Raw genomic sequence first — 23,048 nt, forward strand, 5'->3', positions numbered from 1 at the left:
TCTGGTTGGAATTACGGCGCTCCTGGAAGGGACAGGAGAACCAGGAGGCCCAACATAGCCATTTCCTAGAGGTTGAGGCCTGGAGGCAGAGGCAGGGCTATGGACATGGGTGGGACAGAGTGCAGTGTTCCCTGTGAGGCCATGGCCAAAAGGACAAGCTGCCCGACAAGTGGGCACCAAGAGAGGGTGCACCTCGCCAGGTCAACCGACCCCCACAGCCGTCTTGCCCGGGGGGCTGATGTCCACCTCACTTTGCTGCCCACTGTGGCCTCTGAGGGGATTCGGGGAGGCTGAGGGATTCCAGTAACCGAATCCCCAGAGACCGTGAGGTCCACCCTCTGGAGTGAAAGTGAGGAAACGAAGGTGAGGGGAGACGGGGGCTCGAGTGGCCAAGCAGAGCAGGGACAGGACCCACCCTCACGTCTCCCTGCAAACCACCCGTGAGCTGGCGCTTGAGGGGCAAGGGACTGGCTTCGTTCCACCCTCTCCTGAGTGACCCCAGACATTCCGCCGAGCTGTGCTGAGTCACCGGGAAGAGGAGGACTGCGGTCGGCACAGGAAGGTTGGGCAAGGCCTCGCCCTCCCGGTGGCTACGGGGATGCTTAGAGCTTGGCACGCAGCCCAGCCCACTCTCTCGGCCCCCTCCGTGGCTCCCGGGCCTGGTTCCTTGCCAGGGCCTGGCTGCATCCTCCAGCTGGCCATTCTGGCCTGGGGAAGGCCAAGGGCAGGGTCGGGCTGAGACTTCCATCCTCCACCTCAGGAGAACTTTCCCGGGCCTCCGCGTGCCAGGCTGGGTCATGACCTCTGTCCCCTGGGGCTGAGATGCTCCAAGTTGAGATTAGGGGGATTAGTGGGAAGCTGTAAATCCGGGTATCACTTGGGAGGGGGCAGCCCAGGTGAGCCGAGTTTGCCCTAGAGAGCAAAAGCAAGTAATGAGGTGGGCCCACACCCAGCTCTCCCCCCAGAAGGTACGCAGATCCCCGGTAAGGTCGGGAGAGGCAGCCAAAGCAAGGTCAGGTGCAGAGTGCGTGGCTAGGGCTAAGTTACCTGGGCCACCAGGCAGCCCACCTGAGCAGGTGAGACCTGAATGGTAGCCAAGGAAGAGAGACAGAGGCCCGGGCCAGGGGTGCTTTGGGAGTCTGCCTCTGGCCGCGTGTGAGGAATGGGCTGCAGGGGTGGAGAGGAGGCTGGACGGTGTGTGAAGCTGCCCTTTCCCGAATGTCCTCACTCACCTGCATTCCTGGAGTTCCTACTCTGTTCCAGGCACCAGGGTGGGCAAAGGCTCTCCCAGCCTTGGGGGTCCACGGCCTAGGGCATGAGGAATTGCAGGACTTGCCCAGGCCTGGATGTGGGAGTGAGGGAAAGAGAGGACCCCGGAGGAAGGCCCCCGGTGCAGGGGGTGGCAGCAGGGAGTTCCAACTGGCGCAGGGAATTGAGGGTCCTCAGGGAGTCTGGGCTGCAGGGGTGCCTTGGGGTCACCAACACAAGGATTGTCTTGAGGGCCCTGAGAGGGGAGAGGCTACCCCCCAACTCCAGATGGACAGAGAGAGAAGAGGGGGCCTGGAGGCTTGTGGTCTGAGAAACGGCCACTGCGCTTGGGGGCTGGGGACCTGGACAGGGAGTGTGGGACAGTGAGCGTTTGCCAGATGCCCCCTGGGAAAGGTACCCAACTGAGCGGAAGTCTGTGCGGTGTTGGGCTCAGCCAGCCTCCTCAGCTGCCCTGACCTGTGAAGGGGCACCTCGCCTCACCTGGAGAGCAGGCGAGGTTGCAGGTATAGCCCGGCCGCCCTCAGGCTGTGCACAGGCCGCGGGAGCAGCCACTGCCAGTAGAGGCTGTGTGATCGCCAGCTCTGTTCCAGGCCCCCGTCTGAGGAGGCTGTGCCAGGCCCGACAGCAGGGAGCCTCCCACCGCCGGCCCCCAGTGGTCTTCTGGCCACCAGTCCTTCCCTGGCTGGCCACTCCACTGCTCTCAGCGGCACCTCACTCAGGCCACAGGTGGGGGCAAACAGCGACAGGCAAGGCAGAGGGGGGCACAGGGAGGTAGCGTCCCACAGCAGCAGCCCCCAAGCCTGTGGGACCCAGAGGGAGAACAGGGCTGCAGGCAGCAGACAGAGGAGCCGTATGTTGGGTGCCTGGACTGTGTGGCCTCCAGGACGAGGGGAGGGAGGAATGGGTAGTAGGGACCACAGGGAGCAAGGCTGGAAGGGCTGCCTATGGGGCCTGGGGGCACAGGTGTGGGAGGACCCAGGGAGAGGAGTGGGTGTGGACACAAAGAGCAAAGAGGGAGTTGGGGGGCTCTAGCCAGTGGAAAGCACGAAGTGACAATTCCAACCCTGACCCAATCCCACCCCCAGGACCTAGATTGGCTCCAAGGAGGGGGAGAGGGAGACCTGACCCTCCTCCTACCCCCAGCCCACAGCTCAGGATGGGGCAGAGATGGCAGATCCCCAAGTGGCCACCTGTGGGACCAAGGGCAGGTGGAATGAAGCAAATGGGAGGAGAAGTTGGGGGGACTGGATCCAAAGGGCCTGGGGCAGCAGGTCGGGGCAGGGAAAGTCCAAACCTTAGGGGCCATGCCCTATCCAGCCTCCAGGCTGAAAGGTTGAGCTGAGAGGGGAGGGCTGTGTCCCCACCTGCCTAGCCTGATCCCAGGGAGAGATGGGTCTCTCTGAAGGCCTGACCCGACCTGGCCTGGCTTCCCCAGGCCAGGTCAGCCCCGCAGAGCCAGTGGCCTTTGCTGCAGCCAAGGCTCCAGACACCTCACGCCCTTTATGTCAGAGTGGGCTGCTCCTCCCCCAGCACCCAGGTGAGCCTGCCTCCTACTCCATGCCCATCACTAAGGCCTCTGGCTTGAGGCTGGTGATCTGCCCACTGACGTGCGAGTGCTGGAGGGGACAAGGGTCTAGGGCAGGGCTTTGCTGCCCCAGGAGTAGGAAGGAGAGACCAGGGCAGCATCTAGACCCAAAAGGTGGCCCATGCCGAGCAATGCCTACTTCAATTTAAACACAGGAGCAGGCTTATATTTTACCTAGTTTTGTAATTATGAAAGTAATAGATCAGCAAGTGGTGCTGGGACAACTGGATCTTCACGTGCAGAAGAATGAAGTCTGATCCCCGCCTCACACCATACACAAAAATCCACTCAAAACTCAGCAGCCGGGCTTCCCTGGTGGCGCAGTGGTTGAGAGTCTGCCTGCCGATGCAGGGGACGCAGGTTCGTGCCCCGGTCCGGGAAGATCCCACATGCCGTGGAGCGGCTGGGCCCGTGAGCCATGGCTGCTGAGCCTGCGCGTCCAGAGCCTGTGCTCTGCAATGGGAGAGGCCACAATAGTGAGAGGCCCGCGTACTGCAAAAAAAAACAAAAACAAAAAAACAGCCTACACGTAAGAGCTAAAACCATAAAATTCTTGGAAGAAAACATAGGGGTACATCTTCATGGCAATGGATTATGAGATATGACACCAAAAGCACAGCAACCAAAGAAACAAATATAAAACTTTTCTGTATCAAAGGACAATGTAAGAGAGTGGAAAGACAACCTGGGAAATAGGAGAAGCATATATCTGATTAGCCTCCAGAACACATAAAGAACTCTTAAAACTCAACCAAGGGACTTTCCTGGTGGTCCAGTGGCTAAGACTCCAAGCTCCCACTGCAGGGGGCCAGGGTTCAATCCCTGGTCAGGGAACTAGATCCCACATGCCACAACTAGGAGCCCGCATGCCGCAACTAAGAGCCCGCATGCTGCAGCTAAGACCCCGCACAGCTAAAAACAAACAAACAAACAAAAAAACTCAACCAAAAAAATAGAATCCACTTGAAAAAACGGTACAGGACTTGAACAGATATTTCTCTAAAGAAGATATACAAATGGCTAATAAACTCAAGAAAAGATGCTCATTGTCATTAGTCATAAGGGAAATACAAATCAAAATGACAGTATGATACCACTTAGATATCACTTCACACCTATGAGGATGACTTTGATTTTTAAAAAACAGAAACTAACAAGTGTTGGCAAGGATGTGGATAAACAGGAACTCTTATACATTGCTGGTGGGAATGTAAAATGGTGCAGGTGGAAAACAGAAAACCGTGTGGCAGTTCCTTAAATAGTTAAACATAGAATTATCATGATCCAGCAATTCCACTCCTTGGTATATGACCTAGAGAAATGAAAACTATGTCCATAGAGAGACCTTATAGGAATGTTCATAGCGGCATTACTCACAATCTCTAAGAGGTAAAAATGACCCAAATGTCCATTGACAGATCAATGGACAACCAAATGTGGGATATTATTCAGTCATAAAAGGGAATGAAATTATAAAGACAACAACATAGATGGACCTTGAAAACACTGCGCTGTGTGAAAGCAGCCAGACACAAAGGCCACATACCATGTGATGCTTTTTATGTGATGTACCCGGAACAGGCAAATTCACAGAGACACAATGCAGGTTAGCAGTTCCCAGAGGATGGGGGAGGAAGAAATGGGGAATGATGACTTACTGAGTACAGGGTGGTATTTTTATGGGGTTTTAATGGGGTGATGAAAAAGTTTTGAAACTAGAGAGAGCTGGTGTTTGTACAATATTATGAATAAACTAAATGCCACTGAGTTGTACATTTTACATATCCGTTGCATGTTATGTGAATATCACCTCAATTGAAAAAAAAAAAAAAGTCAACTAATAGATATTCCCTGCGGGAAAACTGAGAAATTCTAGAAAAGTGTAAAGGAGAAATTGAATGTAACCTTACCTGATCCCGCTTGGGGCGTGTACCTCTCCCGCGGCATGTGTGTATTTCTAAGAGCAAACACGTGACCTACTTTGATTTGACTTTGCACACTGCTTTCCACCTCAGAGTCTGTCGGAAACCTTACCTGCAGTCATCGCCTTCAGAAACATGACTGGCTAGGTAAAACGAGGATGACTGCAGCGTCCTTCATCCTTCAGGCTGTTCTCAGTGGCCGAGGGTAGGAGAACTGTCACATCTGAACCCCCAGGGCCCAGGAGAAGAGGTGAAGGGGCAGACTTGTAGCTGCGTCCTGTACTCCAACATCAGGGCTGAGCAGCTGGAGGGGTGCGTGGCGGGGTGGGGGCAGTCCGCATAGCCCTCAGGTCCAAATATCAAGTCCACTCACCCCGCTGAGACCTACCTGGAAAGGGCCCTGCCTGGAGACTTCTGGGCTAGGGGTGGGGAGGGAGGAGTAGCAGCCCCCTCCCCAGGGGATCAGTGCTCGTAGCCCTGACAGCAATTCTGGTCTGGCTCGACACTTGTCCCCCAGCCTTTCCTTCCAGGGTCAAGGGTTGGTGTCCTCTGGGGCCTCTAAATTCTTTAATCTTCCTTCAAAAAGTGGAGCCCAATTCCCCACCTTTTGAGTGTGGGCCGGACAGAGTGACTTTAACAGTGGAAGCTGCAGGAGGGATGATGCTGGATTTCCAGGACTGGGTCCGCAAAGCTCCCTGGCTGTCTTGGACCACTCACTCAGGGGAGGCCAGCTGCCATGGTGTAAGACACTCCGCAGCCCTCCCAAGAGGCCTATCTGCAGAGGACCTGAGATCCCCTGCCAACAGCCACATCCTGGAAGCGGGTCCTCCTGAAACCTTGACCACCCAGCCCAGGTGCCCCCAGATTCCTGACCCGGAGACACAGGGCGAGTAATAAATGCTTACTCTTTTAAGTGGCTAAGTTTGGGGGGTGATTTCTTGTGTAGCAATAGAGAACGAATACCTCTCTCGCCTATGGGGGGTGAGAGGGGGCCCCAACACCAGGCACCTTGTCTTCTCCTGGTGGGGCCTCCCCTGGAGCCGAGGCTCCACATCTGTAGATGTGGGCAGGGGGAGGCAGGACATTTGGACACCAGTGTTTTGACAGGATCCTGCAGAAGGGATGTCATGGCTAAGTACCGGGCACTTTCAGATAGCCCAGGCCTGCCTCCACCTGCCCGGGATCCTCCCGCACTCACCTGGCCCCTGAGCTCTGGCCCCCAGTCTCACCTGGGGAGGAGCCACGATCCAGGTAACAAAGCCACAGCACAGGCTCACTGGCCTCCCCAGGGAAGAGGGCATAGCACATGCAAAGGCACAGAGGCCTGGAGGAGAGCTGGCGGGAGTCCCAGGAGCCTCTCAGCCTGGTGGGGTCGGGGTGGGCGCTGCTCCGCTGCACCCCCAGTCTCCACAGCCGTGTCATCCACACCTGGCCAGGCCAGTGGCCTCCTGCCCACTCCCCATGCCCTGCCTCTGCCTGTGCACTCCCACATCTAAGCTCAGGTCTGCACTTGAGTCCTGCCTCCTCCAGGCCAGGCCCATTTCATCTATGGGTGGGGGAGAGGAGAGCTCCCGAGGGCGTCACAGGGTGCCAGAGGGTGTGGCAGCAGCCTCAGGACAGAGGCTACCTGTCCTCAGAGCCTGTGGCCCTAAGAAGTTCCCCCTTTCGCCCCTTGCAGGTGCCCCACCCTCGATGCCCTCACTGGCCGTCCAAGCAGAGCTCAGTTGAGGACGGGGGTGGGTGTGAGGGGTGCAGGGTGCTGGGTGACTTTGGGAAGGTGGAGGGCGATGCCGAGCTGGGGCAGGCCTCAATCTGAAGCCCGGTGGACGGATGTTGGCGTGGGCGGGGCAAGGGGGCTTGTCCACATGGGAGCGCCCCCCACCCCCGACCAGTCTGGCTGGACGATGGGGCAGGAGCGACACCCCTAACAGGTGAGCTGGGTGAGCTTTCAAACCCTCCCAAGAGTGGTCAGGAGGGCTTCACTGCCACTTCACAGATACGACACTGAGGCCAGAGTGCGTCAGGGTTGACCTGGGCTGCCGGCACGACTTCCTCTCTGCTGGGCCCCTTCACCCCACCTCGACAAGAGTCTTGGGCACGCCTGCCCAGCAGCCCCACTGACCTTGGGTGCTGAATGTTTCGGCAGCAGCACCGACCCTGTCTCAGTCCTGTCTCTTAGTGGCATGGGTGAGGTCACTGCGGCCACTGAGGAGAGGGGCCATTGGCCCAAGTCTGCTGCCCCCACCTGGACCCAGCCTCCCATGCTGGGTTGCTCTTCCTCACCTCCCAGGTGAGACCCTCCCTTCAGGACTGCTGCAGGGTCAGGAGGAGTGGGCAGCTGGGGCGGCCCCCCCTTGTGACTGACCTTGGCCCAAGGGGCAGCAGCCAGCCGGGTTCCGCCGGAGAAAGCCAACGGCTATCAGAGGGATCACCCACCAGGGCCCAAGCCAGAGCCCACCCACTCCCAATCCCAGCCACACCTCAAACGCCTGCCACAGACACCCCAATAAACGCACAGAACCCCACCCGGAACTCCCACCCCCCACAGACACCCCCAAGCCCCACCCATACCCTCACCCCCGTGCCCAACACCAGCCTTGGGTGGGGAGGGCAGGTGAATTAGGCTGGGCTGGGCAGGGGTCTGGCCTCTGCCGCCTGTTTTTACCTCCGCCCATAGCCTGGGCCAGCCAAGTAGTCAATATGTTTATTTTTCAGGGCGCCTGAACTGACTTCGAGGAAAAGCCGAGGGGCAAGCAGGGAGGAAGGGGCGTGGCCTACCTTGGGGAGGGGCCTGTGTACCGCTGGCCTCAGTCTTCCGGAAAGGCGGCCTCTCCACCCTGAATCATGGGAGGTGTGGCCCAGCTGTGGTGTGAGTGAGGACCGGCTGCGACAGTCCTGCCTGCCTCCAGGTCCCTAAGGACGGTGGGGTCAGGAGCCGGACCCCAGGGCAGGGGGGCCCAGGCTCAGCCAGAATGTCCGTCCCATGACTCGGCTTTCTTCAACCGACCCAGCCTGTGCTGGCCCCGAACCCGTCCACGGGGTGCTGGCAGCCGATGCTGGGTGGCACAGGCAGTCCAGGGGCAGGATGAATGGCCCGGCTGGGGCCTGGAGCCCAGTGGGGGTGCCCAGGGCTCAAGGATGGGGCCTCTGCATGGCCCCATCAGACCCTGGAAGGTTCCCTGATGCCCGAGATCTGGCCCTGCATAGGAGCAGGAGGCCTGTCCCACCATCCTTCCCGGGGGGCTGCCCCTGAGACCCTCTGAAGTCTCTCCAGGTTTCCAAGATCATTTTCAGAGACAGTGGCACGGCGGAGCCTGGCTCCCATCCACCATCTGGGTGGAAAATGGAGATCAGACTCTGAGAGGGTGATGGGCCCAGTAGACATTCCTGCTCTGTATCCATCTTCTCTCCTTGGGAAGGGTGAGGCACAGTCCCCACCCAGGAGCTGCAGCAGCCGGGGAGAGGGTGCAGGCAGGCCTGGAGGCCCCTCAGAGCACGTTCTAGGTCCTGATGGGACCTGCAGCTGTGATTTGGAACAACTGGAAGAATGAGAATCCAGGAGATGGAGCAGGTGGGGGCACTGGCAGGGGCGTGGTGGACCGTGGGGAAGGGCAGGGCCAGAAGCAGGTTGGGTCATGAGGGAGAGCATCCCCCCCACCTCGCCAGGGGTGGCTGCACCTCCCCGGGTCACCCACCCCCTCCCTTTCAGAAAAGGGGAGCTTCAGTTGGGGGGCTAGCCCAGGGCCACTGTGGGGGACCAGCCATCGGAGTCAGACTTGGGGTGGGTGTCCCTGGCCTTCTCTGCCCCTCCCCTGCACCACAGAATTGCACCCACTCCTTCCCTGCTGTGCTCAGGGCTCCTGGCCCTGGAAAGTGGACTGAAGCACCCAGGGGGAGCTTGGGGTCTGGAAGGCCGAGGGTCTCAGGTTGTGGAGGTTCCTGGTCCTCCCCTGCAGGGCCCTGGTCCACGGGAGGCCCTGGGGGGAGGCTGCTCTGCCGTTCAGCTGACTGTCAGCAGGTGGTTTCCCACGCCGGGCCACACACAGAGGCCATCACTCTGCCACCCCACTTTGGTCTTCCTCCACTTCCCCAGTCAAAGCACACTCCCTGGAGCCCTGCTGGGGTGGGGGCGGGGCTGGCAAGCCGGTGCCTGATCAGCCTGCCCGCGGTGTCCCTGGGAGGGGGGAGCCCACATTTCAGCTCTGGGTGAGCAGCCAGACTGGCCCTGGGGCCCACACCCATGGAAGACCATGCCTGAGGGGCCCTGGGTCTGGGGAACTGTCCTCTCCCTCCTCGGGGCTCCTGCAGGACCACAGTATCTCTGGATAAACACCCCCAGCCCTCCCAGATGGAGGCTTGGTGTCCCTTTCCTTCTTGGGGAGCAAGGGTGGAACCCAGGCACTCCCTCAGATCACTGGGTGGGGGCCCTCCCCGGTTGCAGAGCTCAGAGAAGACCCAGCGCTAGTCTGAGGGAGGCTGGGAGCAGGCCGGAAGACCCCAGCCACCCCACATCTGTCTCCCTTTTTGGGCGCTCTGAGGTCTTCCATTTGGGGGTGGGTGAGGGCAGGAGCGGGGTGGGGGCGGGCTCGAGGGCTGCACAGCTCCTACCTAACAGGAATCTTTGGTCCCTGGGGTGAGGGGCACTAGCTCCCAAGCCTCATGAAGATGGGTAGGGCATCCAGGTGGTGGCAGGAGGGGCCCACGCAGGGCAGGGTGTGAGTCTAAATGATCTGAGGCAGAGGAGGGAGGTGCCCCATCCCAGAGGTTGGAACTACGAGCACGGGTGAGGGATTCCCTTCTGCAGCTCTGCCCTGCACCCCCTCAGATGCCCTCCCATGCTGGTGTACCTCCCACCTCCAGCCGTGAGGAAGCCAGTGAGTGTTGTTGGTGCAGGCAGTTGGGGGTACCATCTGATACCCTGTGGGGACCCCCTTCCTTCCCAAGGGCCCCTATAGACACCCAGGGTCCAGGCCAACTCAGCAGGGCTTCACCTGGGAGGCCCAGGCCAAGTTGCTGCTGGAGGCTTGGGCTGTGCTTCCTGCTTTCTTGTGTGTGTATGCCTATGTGGCAACTTCTTTAGCATTTGGGGGTGAGGGTGGTCGGGTCCCGGGCCGGGGTGGCAGCTAGACCAGCTCAGCCTCTATGAGTGCTAGGGCTCTTCTGACAGGGGGTGGGGGTGGGGCAGTCTCCCAGCATCTGAAAAAAAAAGCAGAAGGCCTCAGTGGACTTGGTGTCTCAGAAGGGGTGGTCGGATGGTGAACTCTGGGCCAGGAGGCCAACACCACCACCATTCTGCCCACTCCTCTGTACTGTGCCAAGGCGGGTGGGCCACCCCATAGGCCTCTGGAGGGGGGTAATCTTCCAGGGATGCTCACTCTGTCACCCTGTCCAGGATGAGCTGGAATCTTTGCCATAAATCCCAGAGACACCAATGCCTGGCCTCCTGTAGTCCCAGAAGACTCGGGTGTCATTTTGAAGTAGGTTCAATGGAAAGTGGTCCTGTGGCTCAGGGGCAGCCACCAAGTGGTGTCCTGGGCCCAGGCCACCAATGGCCACACTCCATGGTGCCTCCTCAAACCTTAGTTCTTTCCGTCTTGCAGATGAGAAAACCGGGGGTTTGAAGCTCCTTGCCCAGGATCAGCCAGGATCAACGCTCCCCTTAGATGAGTGTCCGCGGGGTGTGGGGATGTGGAGTATGCCTTGGGGCCCCCGCCATACCCCCAGCACAGCCAGTTCTGGGAGCGCGAGAGGAGGGGCAGCGGCTGTTATCTGGCTCAGCAGCGCACAAAGCCACAGGGGGAAACGGAAGTCAGAGAGGACGGAGGCCTTGCCCAAGATCACCCAGGCAGCGCGGGCTGGGGGTTGGGGGGCCGGGGCGGGTGTCGGCCCCGAGGTTTGGATGGGGGCGCAGATCCCAGGGGGCTTGGCCAGGGAGGCCTGCAAAACCCCAAAGCTGAGCCGAGAGGCGGGAACCCCACGGGGTCCGCGGGCACTTCGCGGCGTGGGGTGCGCCTGGATGCGCGCGCTCACCTGTCAGAGGGCGCGGCTCGGGGCGCGGGGGGCGACGGGGGTCACTGCGGGACCCAGTTGGGCTCCCATCAAGCCCAGGCAGAGGGAAGCGAGCGCGCACAGAGTGGGAGATGGAGGGGCGGGAGGGGGCTGCGCGCCCGGGCTCCCAGCCCAGCGCCAGGGGAGCGGGACTGGTCGGGCGAGAAGGCACAACCCGCGCCGGTGTCCGCGCCGTCGGGGAGCACTGGGGCGCCCCTCCCGCGGGGTCCTTGCAGGGCGGCGCCAGGCGGCGGTGACGTACACTGGGGAAGTGCCGCGCGAGCGGCCTGAGTCGCCCCCGGCACCGCGCCCGGCAGCTAGGCGAGCAGAGACGCGCGGCGGCCGAGCGGCAGCAGGTAGGCACTGCCCGGGTGCTTCCGCGGCTCCGGGACTGGGACCCTCCGAGTCGCCCTGGCGCTGAGTCTGCACCCGGCGTGGGAGCGTCCTTGGGGTCCGCGCTTTTGCCTTTCGCCCTCCTGGTCCGGGGGCGCCCCGGGCACAAATGAGCCCCCCCCGGGCGGCCCCCATTGAGGGCCCCGGGGAGCCAGCCGCACCCCTCCGCGCCCTCGGACCCGAGTCACGCGACCTCGACTTCCCCGACTCATCTGGGCGCCCCTCCGTCGGGCAACCCTCGGGCTGCAGCTCCGGTTCCGGTATAAATAGCTCGGTTCGCGGCGAGCGGCTGGGGCTCGCCGGCTATATTTGGTGGGGCTAACGCCCCCTTGCCGCGGCCCGTGCCCCGTTGCCGGGGGGATTGGGGAGCACGTGCGCTCCAGGCCGGGGCGCCCGGGTGGTGGTGCCCGAGGGCCCGTCCTCTCTCTCACCTCCCTGTTCTTACCGCTGCCCTAAACACTCACCAACCCAAACCTGCCCTCAGGCAAAGGCTTCTGATCCAGTCCCTGGGCAGAGAGAACAGGGACCCCCTCCAGGATCGGACTGGAGTCCCTGAGCTCGCCTCACCCCCCTCCCAGGCCCCTAGCCCTGGGAAAACCAGGTGGGGCCTCAGGGGCCTTGGTTTACTTATCTGAAGAGTGGGTTGACAACTTACCTACATGGATGCTGGCCCAGGCCCGTGGCTGGCAGGCCTGTGAGTGGAAGGGGAAGCAGTTGGGGTCATGGCCGCTGGGGTGGGGTGGGGTGGGGTGCCTGGATTCTGGGTGAGGGACAAAGGGGCAGCCCAGGGCCCAGAGTGCTTCTCTGTCCCAGATGCACTAAGCTGCACACCCAGAGGTGCCTGGGCTGACAGGATCACTCTGTGTGATGACCATGGCCAGGCTGAATGGTCTGAGGGACAGGAGGTGGCAGCTGGACCAACGGCCTTCATGCAGCCGAGGTCAGAGGGGCTTGTCCAAAGCCAAGGGCATCGTGGGTGCTGTGTGGGTTAGTGGGTTCAGGGGTCCACTGCCTCATTCTGAAGGCCCAAAAGTCTTCAGGGGTCAGATGGGCACTGGCAGGGACAGGGACAGATGCACGAGTGTGTCCTGGAGGATGGACTGGGCCCTTTGGGCTCAGCTGTTAAGGAGTTGCTCCCACGGTGGGAGGTCTGCCCCCAAGGGGCTCTGAGGGCATGGGTGGTAGTGCCCAGACAGGTGTGGAGCCTTCCTGCCCAGCAGTCTGTAGTGTAGACAGTGCCTGGGGTGGACTTTGGGAGGCCTGATCCCAAGACAGGCTCTGTAACAACCCCATGTGACCTTGGGCAGGGCCTGATACCCAGGAGGCAACACAGCTCTCACCCACTCCAGCTGTACACCTCAGTTTGGAGGGCAGAAGGAGCGGGAGGTGTTCATGCTCCTCAGGACACTGGCCAGGGACAGTGTGTGGAGCGGGGTCTGTGGGGTCCCACGCACTGGCTGGTGGTGTCCGTGTGACAAGGCTGACTTGCACCAGGGCGGTCCTCCCAGAGACCTGGCAGGTGTGGAGGGGGCCAGTTCAGCCCCCTCGAGGTGAGGAGCCCAGCAGAGCGACCCCAGGGCCCCGGGCTGGCCCTTCTGGGAGGTGACCAGTGGAGATGACAGCCAGGCAGAGCGATCAGTCCATTGGAGACACCTCCGGATCAGGCAGGATCAGGCCTCGGGCGCACTGGGCCCCGACACAGGGGCGGGGCAGGAGCGGACAAGGCATGGGGCTCCTCATGGCTTCGCCTCGGCGGCGAGTGCAGACCTCCCGGCTTCAGTCTCCATCTGTGAAACGGGCTGTGCGGGGAAGTGGGTCCCGGAGACCCGGAGTTCTCAGTCAGTGTTGCTAGCTCCAACTCGCGCCTACCTGGCCCAGCCCCAACGAGGGGACAGTGAAGCGGGCCCCGCTCTGTGGGAGCCGCGGGGTCCCCTTCGGCGCTCGGGGACGCCCAGTGTGGCTCCGGGGCTCGCTGACCCGGGCAGTCCCGCGCCTTGGCTGTGCGCTCTGGCCAATACGGTAGCGGGCGGGAGGGCGCCTACTCCAGGCAATACGGCGGCGGCTCCTCCCTTGGCGCGGTCACGTCCCCCACGTCCCGCGCGCGGCCATGCAGGGGGGCTGGGGCGGGGCCGTGCGGAGCATCCTCTCTCCCAACGCCCCCACCCCAGCCCCCCGCTGCCGGCGAGGTCGGCCTGACCCCCACCTGCCCAGCCAGAAGCTGGAACGGGAAGGAGCGTCCGTTGTCCGTCCTGCACCCTCGGGTCCGGTGGGGGTGGTGGTGGGTGGAGCTTAGGGTCCCTCCACATCCTCCTCCCCAGCCGTTCTCCCCTCCTCAGCCACCTCCCCTCTCCTACTTGTTCCAAAGGCCCTATGGTGGCCCTATGGTGGTGGGAGCTGGGAACCCAGTTTTGGTGGAAGGGGGCCCCTCTTGGCTGGTGGGGCTTGCCGACACAGAGACCACCTTCTGGGCCTTGGCCTTAGGTTACAGGCTTTCGGGTTGGGGGGCTGTAGGGAGTTGAGGAATGGGACAAGGTGGCCACGTGGATGGGCAGGCCAGGCACTCGCAGGCTGGGCAGGGTTGGGTCAAGGCCTGGAGGGGGGCAACTTGGGCCTGCTCAACTACCTCCTGGCCCCTCCTCATTGCCCACTGAGCTCTCTAGAGGAGGGGGCTCTAACAGGGTAAGCACAAAAACATCCCCAGGGCCACTCTCGAATGGCCTTCTCCTGTCATAACAGGGTGATGGTGGTGGAGCGGAGAATGACTCAGAGCTAGGGGCTGGCCTGGGGCGCAGTGTCCAATCTGGTGAATGAGGCCACTGTTTCCACCCCACCGGCCCCTGCAAGAGGACGTGAGCCCACCTGAGAGTTTGCAGGGGCACTGGGCATGCGGTGGAGAGCTGTGTGGTCAGTGGAGGTGGGGTGGAGGGCCCAGGCCACCCACTGCCCGGCTCCCACCTCCCCAGAAAAAGCCCCAGTCACCTCCCTCCAGTCACAGCTCCTAACACAGGTGAGGGTAGGGCTGAGGTGGGCATCTGGGGTCCTTTCCCCCCTCTTGGGAGGGAGACAGGCACTTTGACCAGTGGTGGATGGGTGAGAGTGTCCTGGATCTTCTGGTTACCTGTTTGCACAACAGGGGCAGTGGGGGAAGGAAGAAGGGGAGGTCCTCCCTCCTCCTGAGGTGCAGCACCCTCTTGCCTGTCAGCTACCCCCATGGGCTTCAGGGGCCTTGGGGCTCGAGGAGCCAGGTGCTAGCCACCCTGGCCTGCTTCCCTGTTGCTCAGGCATGTCTCCCAAGCCTCCTGGTGCGGGGAAGAGTCAGGAAGAAACGTAATTGCCCCTTTCCTGCCCTGCCCACCTAGAGCTAGTCTCCAAGGACTAGAAATCCAGTTAGGTAACTGGCCAGCCTAGGAAGTGCACCGACTAAGCACCTGGGACAGGCCACAGGCTCTAGGGCTGGGGGCCCCCCCCGCACTGAACCCCGCTCCCTGGGTTCATGGCCTGCCCTGGGGACTGATAGGCCACAGACCCAGGACCCAAGGTGGGTGAGGGGACTGCCCGTACAGAGGCCTAAGGAGCAGCGGCAAGCTGTGGCTGGATTGGGGTGGCAGAAGGGGTCTGGGAGGTGGTGAGGCCAACAGGATGTGAGTTCAGGGCTGGCTCTGAGGTAGGCGTGTGGGGTCGGGTTGGGAACACATTGGTATGAGGTTTGCACTAGCTCTCCGGGTGGATGTGTGGGGGTGGGGGTGAGGCTGGACACTGTCACCACCAAGATGGCATTCAAAGTGGGTGAGTGTAGGCAGAGAAGGGGGGCACTGGGGAGAGGGGTAATGCAGAAGCTGGAGCCTGACCCCAGCTGGGACCCTCACCCAGATAGCCAGTGGGCCCCTGAGGGAGCAGCTGGTGGGAGCCCTTGATTTGGGAGGGCACAATGGACGGGTCATTCTGAGGGACCTCTGTGTACATTCCTCTTTGGGCCGGGACCTGGGGGGCAGCCCCTGGAACCTCACCTGACCTAGAAACGGGCACATACACCCCACCTGGGAGATCAGCTTTCTGAAGCCCAGAGGGCGGGTTATTTCTGGGCTGCGTACGTGGTTTGCATGCTTCTCTGGGAGACTAAATGTCACTGAAAGGACAGCCAGCCGGCATGTGCTCACAGATGTGCTGGTGCCACCTCCCTCTGCGCTGCACTGAGGGTCTCTGACCGGCCCCCAAGGGGGCTGCTCCTCTCACCCTGGGTTTTCCTTGGAACACCAGCCAGCCTGTACCCAAGCCTGCCTCTTCAACATGACGGGCTGGGCTGATGAGGACATTTTGCTCTTGGAAATCCCAGCCCCTTCTCCACCCACCCCCTAAATACACAGAGCACTGCTGAGCGAAATCCCTTTGCCCCCAACCTAGAGCCTCCCAGTCCTCCATCATCTTCCCTGCTTGCTCACCACCACCTCCACCTCTGTTGGCAAACTGAAATTCACTAGAAACCTCAGTTTGAGGACCATCTGGTGTGGGGAACAGGGCGGGGGTCATTTCAGTGTGGCTGGCACCCTGGGCTGGGGGGTTAGCTGGGAGAAAGTAGTGTCTGAAGAGCTTCTGGGGCATTCAGGGGTTGGTGGGCGAGATGACCATACTGGGCCTTGGTCCAGGCACAAAAGGTGGCCCCCTCCCCACGTGAGCTTCACATGGCAGCCCCTTGGCCCACGTAGGTCCCAGAACACGCTGAACCCTCCTGCCTCTGGGCCTTGGCACCCATCCCTCTGCCTCCTCACCCTCCCAGATGCTAGTTCTCCTGAGGATCCCGGGGGCCTCCAGGGAGGACCCAGCCCTGGCGGGCAGAGAATGGGGCCTCAAAGGTTGGGGTGCCCATGATCCCCATGGTGCACCAGGCATGGCTGATGGAACCACGGAAATCTCAGAGGGAGACCCTCCTTTGTTCTATTTTGGAACCTTGGGTTTATAAGAGTTGGGCTATTCCTAATTGCTCGGCCCAGACACACTCCCCTCCTTGGCCTCTACATGGCCCACTTGATTTACTTTAAAAAGCCCACAACCCCAAACATGCCAGGATTCTGAGGACAACCAGCCCCTCAGTGCTCCCATGACCATGACCACTGTCCTGAGTCCTGGGTCTGGGGTTCCTGTGCTTTCTGCCTTAAATAGTGTCACTGCATCAATAAGTATTGCTTAAGGTAAGTATATCTTAGGAATGTTCCCATTCCTAAGATATACTTATTAGTTTTTTGTTTTTTTTAATATCACTCAGATGCATGTACCTTTTAAACTTAACGCTATCAAGGGGAAGGGACAGCAGCTCGGTACCCCCACCCGGGAAGTTTGGCTGCGGATGACCTTTGTCCATTTGTCCCGTTCCAGGCTCAGGCACCCGGCTGTGTTGTCAAAGGCAGGGCTCTGGAGGAGAACCTAGGGGTGGGCCACACCGAAGCTGTGCTCAGACCGTCCCGTCCCAGGTTCTGTGTAGCCTCAGATGTGGAGGTGGCCACCCAGGGGGCTATGCCAGGTCACGGGTCTGTGCACACATTTGCAGGAGGATGGGGGGCTCCCTTGGCTGGGGTGCCCCCGTGCACCCTTCAGCTGTGTCCCCGGATGGCTGCGCAGCCCTTGGCCTCGGACGCACCCTTCATCCTGCTCACTGAAGCCCAGGAGCCTTCCAAGCACCGGGCAAAGTGCTTGAAAGAGCACTGGGGTCTGAGTGCCGGGAGAGGTGAGGGCTTCTCCTAGGTTTCCCAAAAGTGGCGCCTGTGGCCCTGGCCCAGCTGAGAACCAGCAGAGGCTCTGAAGGTGGACCTATGGCCCAGTCTGGGGTGGGGGGCAGGGCTGCTGTTCTGCTCTGGTGGGCTGTGTCTGCCTTGTCATCACTCTGACAGCCAGCTGGCTCCTGGAGGTCTGGTCATCAAAGGGTGGTGCCCACGGACAGCAGCTACTTCTTAGAATCACCTAGGATGCCCTTAAAAAACAACCCCCCCCCCAACACCCTTTGAATCAAAGCCCAGGACCTCCCTCCACTGCTGAATCAGAACCTTGGATACCCAACTGTCCACTGAATCAGAGACCACCCCTCGCACTGAGTCAGATCTCAGACGCCCCACCACCGCTATATCAGAGCCCAGATCCCCCCAGACTACTGAATCAGAGCCCCCAGAGGGCACAGCACCTGTGGTTGTGGTGCTGGGGGGCAGGCTGGAGGCGGGGGGTGGGGCGGTGGGGAGCAGGGAGTGTGTCTTATTTTCCACATTCCTTTCCCACCACACTGAAGCTGTGCTCAGACTGTCCGGGGATAGAAGCCCTTGTCCTCATTCCAGAGTCCGGTCCCAGGTTCTGTGTAGCCTCAGATGAAAGAGTGGCCACCCGGAGGGCTGTGCCAGGTCAAGAAGGATTCAAGGAAAAGGGGCAAGGGGTGGAGTCAGGACAGATTATGAAACCCAGGAAGGCGGGCTGATAGGAAGGGGGCTGTGGTGCTGCGTGTGCAGCTCATGCAGGAAGTGCTCGGGCATCGTGCAGGTGGAGTGTTTACACCACTAAGTCAGCAGATACTACACATCAGCGCTTCCCCCACCAGGGAGCTGGTTTATAGCTCGCCGCTGGTGGGGAGACACGAGAGCTTCAGTGGGCAGCAAGCGGCTGGATCCAACACGCCCTCCCTTCCCCACGCCTGCAGCAAGGCCTACTCTGTCCTTGAAACAGCTTCTGTCAGGTGAGGTGGGGGCACTAGGCCACCAGGCTGATCTCTGGGATTAGGGGGTTTCTGGAGCAAGGATCAGGGAGGGGTAGGGGATGAAGACGGGAGGGGAGGGGAGGATCTCCAGGTGGAAATCTGCCTGCAGTGTTTCAAGTTACTGGGCCTCAAACGAGCTTAGTTCCTGGGGTTTAAAAGAGGAAAGTTGACCCTGAGCTTCTTCGGGTTTTGGGCCAGCAGTGGGTGCGGCCAGCTCCCTCCTTGGCAGCCTGGGGGCTAGAACGGTTTGCTCTGGTAGGCTGGATGGAAGCGTGTCCCTCCTGCCCTTCCCTCGCCAGAAGGGTTAAACTCCAGCAGCCGACACACCTTCCCTTCCACCTGGGCTGGCCCTGCTGCCCTCAGGCTCCCAAAAGAGCTGCCGCAGGTGGATGATAACGAGATGGGACAAGTCTGGGCCAGCACAGTGACTCCCGCCCTCCCTACCTGCTTTCCCCACCCCGCGCAGCACAGCCTGTGTGAGCCTCTTCTTCAGACTCTCACTTCTTGTGCAGTGCGATCAGAGTGGAAAGGATCGGGGAGCCCTGTCGCCCTGGGGGTGGGAGAGCAAGGCTGGCCACACCTAGATTGAGGTCTCAAGGGACTGCAGCCTAGATCGGGCCCCAGGTCCTCACCAGGGCTGGCTTCACTGCCCGAGGTGCTGGCTGCTAAAACCACACTGCTTCCCAGCACAGGGTCAGGCGGGAGGCCAGAGCATGGCTGACTTCCCCACTGGGATCTGCCCTCCTCAGGAGGTAACTTGAGACATGGCTGAGCCCAAAAAAGCCACTGCCCTTTAAAGCCAGCTGTATGGGAGCAGGCCAGGCCTGAGCGGGGGAGGGAGGAGGAGCTGCAGCTGCTGGTCACCCCAGACCTTCCTGCCCTGCACCCAGCACAGGTGAGGGTCAGAGGCAGGGCTCTCAGGTAACATCGGGCACGTGGCCTGGCCCAGAGCTAAGCTCCTGCTGGGGGCTGAGGCCTGAAGGGAGGGGTGGCCGGCCTGGGTGCCAGCCCTCAGGTGTGTCTCTGTCCCCACACTGCAGGGCTGTAGCTGGGTGACTGCCTGACAACCGAGTCAGCCTGGCTTCCTCTCTTTCTCAGGGACGCGGAACCAGCCCTCCTGGCCATGGGAGGGGCAGTGGTCGAAGAGGGCCCGACGGGCGTCAAGGCCCCAGATGGGGGCTGGGGCTGGGCCATCCTTTGGGGCTGTTTTGTCATCACAGGCTTCTCCTACGCCTTCCCCAAGGCGGTCAGCGTCTTCTTCAAAGAGCTCATACGAGAGTTTGGGATAGGCTACAGTGACACAGCCTGGATCTCCTCCATCCTGTTGGCCATGCTGTACGGGACAGGTGAGGGGCTGTCATGCCAGGTGACTGCCTCTGGGAGTTCAGCAAGTTCAGTTCTGGACAAAAAGGTCTTGGGGTCAGGGGTTGGGTAGCGCGCCCAGCGTCTTCAGCCCCGGTCCCCAGGGGCACCTGGTGGGAAGCCCTCGAGGATGCCGTGGTCTCCAGAGTGCAGACGAGCACAGGCCAAGGCTGTCTGGGACCCTGTCCAAAGGGCTCTGTCTGCACAGCTGTGCTGGATCCCGGAGCTGTTCTTGCTGCCTGCACAGACCAACCAGAAAGGACCCCTCTAACGGGGACCGTTCCTTGTGAGCCATGCTTTGCTTAAAAGATGGGCGAGCGTGACCTGCACGCTGGGCACCTGGTGCCCCTGTGTATCCTGAGCCAGGGGCAAGGAGGCATCAGGGAAGGGCAGGTCTCTCTGGGCATGGAGAGCCTCGGTCCGGCCCCTCAGCTGCTGTCCCCCATCCCCCAGGCCCGCTCTGCAGCGTGTGTGTGAATCGCTTTGGCTGCCGGCCTGTCATGTTCACAGGTGGCCTCTTGGCGTCCCTGGGCATGGTGTCTGCATCCTTCTGTGGAAGCATCATCCAGCTCTACTTCACCACTGGGGTCATTACCGGTGAGTGAGGCCCCGCCAGAAGTGGGGCGGCCGGGTGGCGATGGCTCACGTTGATGGAAGAGAAAGGACCTCCCAGGGGTGGGCAGCTGTGGGGTGTACCCACCCAGAGCCATCCCGTCCCTCGTTCCCCGTCTGTCTCTCCCGGGCACGTGGGTTGGCAACAGGGGCTCTGAACACACGCCGAGTCTCCTCATGTCGACGCCTGTCAGACCCACACATAGAATCGTTCAGGCGGGAGCCCGTGCTGGGGAGAACTGGGGCTGGGCCACCTGCGCTCACCCACCCATTCCCCTCCAGGCTTGGGTTTGGCGCTCAACTTCCAGCCCTCACTCATCATGCTCAACCGCTACTTCAACAAGCGGCGCCCCATGGCCAACGGGTTGGCGGCAGCGGGCAGCCCGGTGTTCCTGTGCGCCCTGTCCCCACTGGGGCAGGTGCTGCAGGACCACTATGGCTGGCGGGGTGGCTTCCTCATCCTGGGTGGCCTGCTGCTCAACTGCTGCGTGTGTGCTGCACTCATGCGGCCCCTGGAGGCGCCCCGGCTGGGTTCAGGTTCAGGGCCTGGGCCCCAGCGGCCACCCCGGCGGCTCCTGGACCTGAGCGTCTTCAGGGACCGCGGCTTTGTCATCTATGCCCTGGCCGCCTCCATCATGGTGCTGGGGCTCTTTGTGCCGCCCGTGTTCGTGGTGAGCTACGCCAAGGACCTGGGTGTGCCCGACACCCAGGCAGCCTTCCTGCTCACCATCCTGGGCTTCATCGACATCTTCGCGAGGCCCACCGCCGGCTTCATCACAGGGCTCAAGAAGGTGCGGCCCTACTCTGTGTACCTCTTCAGCTTCGCCATGTTCTTCAACGGCTTCACCGACCTCACGGGATCTACAGCCAGTGACTACGGTGGCCTGGTGGTCTTCTGCATCTTCTTCGGCATCTCCTACGGCATGGTGGGGGCCCTGCAGTTCGAGGTACTCATGGCCATTGTGGGCACCCAGAAGTTCTCCAGTGCCATTGGCCTCGTGCTGCTGCTGGAGGCCATAGCTGTGCTCATTGGGCCCCCGTCGGGAGGTGAGTGCTGGGGCCAGGGTGGGGAGCGAAGTTCCTCCACTCCCTGAGGCCTGGCCAGGCCTCCGGGCAGTTCCCACACCTGCTCTTCCTGGGGACGGTACTCACCATGGGGGGCTCTTAGCTGGAGGGACCCCCCCTCCCCCACTGCTCCCAGCCTTGTCTAGCCAGGCCACCGTGTACCTCAGCACATGGCCAGCCGGTGTCAGGAGAGAACATGGCCTCTCACACACCCTGGGTCCCCCTCGGTTCACTGTGGGAGGAGGCCACGGGCTTGAGTCGTGGCCCAGGTGATGGCTCCAGGGTGGAGTGCTGGTCCTCCTTTCTGGCTGTCCCCACACGCCGGGGAGGCTCAGAGCTGAAGATCGGGCCGGCTTCTGTTACGTTGGGCTTTTGCTTTATTTTTTGATAACTGAGAAAATAATGGTGTGCGATTAAAATGGTGTGGACGGTGGGAGCAGTGTGGCCAAGTCCCCACCAAGCCTCTGCACCTGGGTTTGGGTCTCTCCAGCCAACCCTGTAGTCCCCCTACCTCCCACTTGGCCTTGGGCCTCTGGCTCTTCCTGCCTGGAGAGGTCTGGGGCGAGGGTGAGGAGGTGCCTGAATCGTCACTGTCTCCGGGTCCCAGGCTCCTTCTGGGGCCCAGGTGGTTCCTATGAGGGCCACCACAGTGACAGGCAGTGGGGCCAGATCCCTCCAGGTGCCTCCACCTGGCAGGGGATGAGGCCCCACTGGAGGCTCTGCTCCAAACCCTTGTCAAAGCCACTCTGCTTTAGCCTCTGAGTCTGTGCGGCCTGGGGGAAGGTGGTGGGGGTGAGGGTGGCTGCCTCAGGGGCCCTGGCCTGTCCCCGGCAGGGCACTGGTGACTGGGGGGATCCGGGGGAAGCTTCAGCCCTGGGCTGACCCTGTCCCCCTGCACTGCAGGCAAGCTCCTGGATGCGACGCACGTGTACCAGTATGTGTTTGTCCTGGCGGGGGCTGAGGTGCTGGCCTCCTCCCTCGTGCTGGTGCTGGGCAACTTCTTATGCATTGGGAAGAGGCCCGAGGCGGCCACGGAGGAGGAGCATCACAAGCCCCCCGAGGACGTGAAGGTGGACTCTCGGGAGGTGGAGCAATTCCTGAAGACAGAGCCTGAGAAGAACGGGGAGGTCGTTCACACCCCAGAAACGAGCGTCTGAGCTGGGGGAGGCCAGCAGGGGTGGCAGGGAACTGGACAGGAACCATCAATGCTCGTATTTATTTCACAAACAGGACTAGCTTGGGCGGGGCCGTTGGCTCCACGCCGGCCGCCCGGGCAGCGGATCATCGCCCGATCAGTGTTTTTCAGGGGAGGTGGCAGGGTGGAAACGTGTCATTCCAAGGTGGATCTGTGGTGAAGCCAAGCCGTGAGGTTATGAGCGGTCTGCACCAGGGACCCCACCTGCTGACCCCAGGGAGCCCGGTGCCCACCGCTGGGCTCAAGGACCCAGAGACCCACGCTTTGGAGACAACACGATTTTAATCAGGGGGCAGGGCCGGGGACAGCTGCGGAGTGGGCACTGCCACGACAGGCCTCCCCGCGTGCCCGTGAGCACCCCATCCTGCCTGGTCTCCCCATGCGCCCCAGCCCACCCCTCTTTGAGCGTCCAGTGGACAAAGGTCCCTCCTTCACCTCTGAAGGTTTGAGATAAACCTGCATGTGGGAGGCACCATCTCAGAAGGAATATCTTCCAGGAGCTGCAGGAGTTTTGCTCTACGTAGGGGCAGTATTCTAACTGTTCACCCCAAATCTCACTTTCTTAACAAATAGCCTGGTTATTTTTACAAAGTGGTTCTGGTCCTTGTCAGCCATGTCGGCCTTCTAAGCACTGCTGGTTCTGGACCCTGCCCTGATGGACCCCAAACGGCTCAGAGTGTTCACACAGCACCCTGGTGGCTGGCAGGGAAGGGGCCACGCTGCAGGGGTGTGTCCACTGAAGCTGAGATATACGTGTGGTTTCTGTTCACTGGTGTGTGTTTAAAGAAAATGATCTGCCTTTTTTTTTTTTTTTTTTGCGGTACGCGGGCCTCTCACTGCCGCGGCCTCCCCCGTCGTGGAGCACAG

At 61.1% G+C, this 23,048-nt stretch overlaps 1 protein-coding gene and 2 long non-coding RNA genes across 7 annotated transcripts; 1 reads left to right on the plus strand and 2 right to left on the minus strand.

Annotated features, from left to right (window-relative positions):
* Window positions 1-4,003: 4,003 nt before the first annotated feature.
* LOC113606596 (uncharacterized) lies at window positions 4,004-10,964 on the minus strand. Of its 3 annotated transcripts, none has more exons than XR_003427620.1 (4): window positions 10,152-10,964; window positions 9,768-9,972; window positions 7,555-9,506; window positions 4,004-4,999 (listed from the first exon to the last, which is right to left on the minus strand). It is a non-coding gene; the product is annotated as an uncharacterized LOC113606596 (long non-coding RNA). The 3 variants fall into 3 exon arrangements; XR_003427619.1 differs by lacking the exon at window positions 4,004-4,999 and having other exon boundaries at window positions 7,349-8,950; window positions 9,385-9,506; XR_003427618.1 differs by lacking the exon at window positions 4,004-4,999 and having other exon boundaries at window positions 7,349-9,506.
* On the minus strand, window positions 5,413-7,263 carry LOC113606595 (uncharacterized). Its single transcript, XR_003427617.1, has 2 exons — window positions 6,006-7,263; window positions 5,413-5,887 (listed from the first exon to the last, which is right to left on the minus strand). It is a non-coding gene; the product is annotated as an uncharacterized LOC113606595 (long non-coding RNA).
* A 72-nt stretch (window positions 10,965-11,036) lies between the features above and the next one.
* On the plus strand, window positions 11,037-22,979 carry SLC16A3 (solute carrier family 16 member 3). Of its 3 annotated transcripts, none has more exons than XM_027081105.1 (6): window positions 11,037-11,180; window positions 17,792-17,926; window positions 19,046-19,293; window positions 19,763-19,906; window positions 20,204-20,968; window positions 21,890-22,979. In XM_027081105.1, the coding sequence occupies exons 3-6, from the start codon at window positions 19,071-19,073 to the stop codon at window positions 22,141-22,143; spliced, it is 1,386 nt and encodes a 461-aa protein (XP_026936906.1). In that variant the 5' UTR covers window positions 11,037-11,180; window positions 17,792-17,926; window positions 19,046-19,070; the 3' UTR covers window positions 22,144-22,979. The 3 variants fall into 3 exon arrangements, with proteins under 3 accessions (XP_026936906.1, XP_026936905.1, XP_026936904.1); XM_027081104.1 differs by lacking the exon at window positions 11,037-11,180 and adding an exon at window positions 12,705-14,224; XM_027081103.1 differs by lacking the exon at window positions 11,037-11,180 and having other exon boundaries at window positions 17,484-17,926.
* The last annotated feature ends 69 nt before the right edge of the window (window positions 22,980-23,048 follow it).

This window comes from Aethalodelphis obliquidens, unplaced genomic scaffold (assembly GCF_003676395.1).
Source record: "Aethalodelphis obliquidens isolate GAN/ISIS:26980383/991018 unplaced genomic scaffold, ASM367639v1 scaffold44, whole genome shotgun sequence".
Lineage (NCBI taxonomy): Eukaryota > Metazoa > Chordata > Mammalia > Artiodactyla > Delphinidae > Aethalodelphis > Aethalodelphis obliquidens.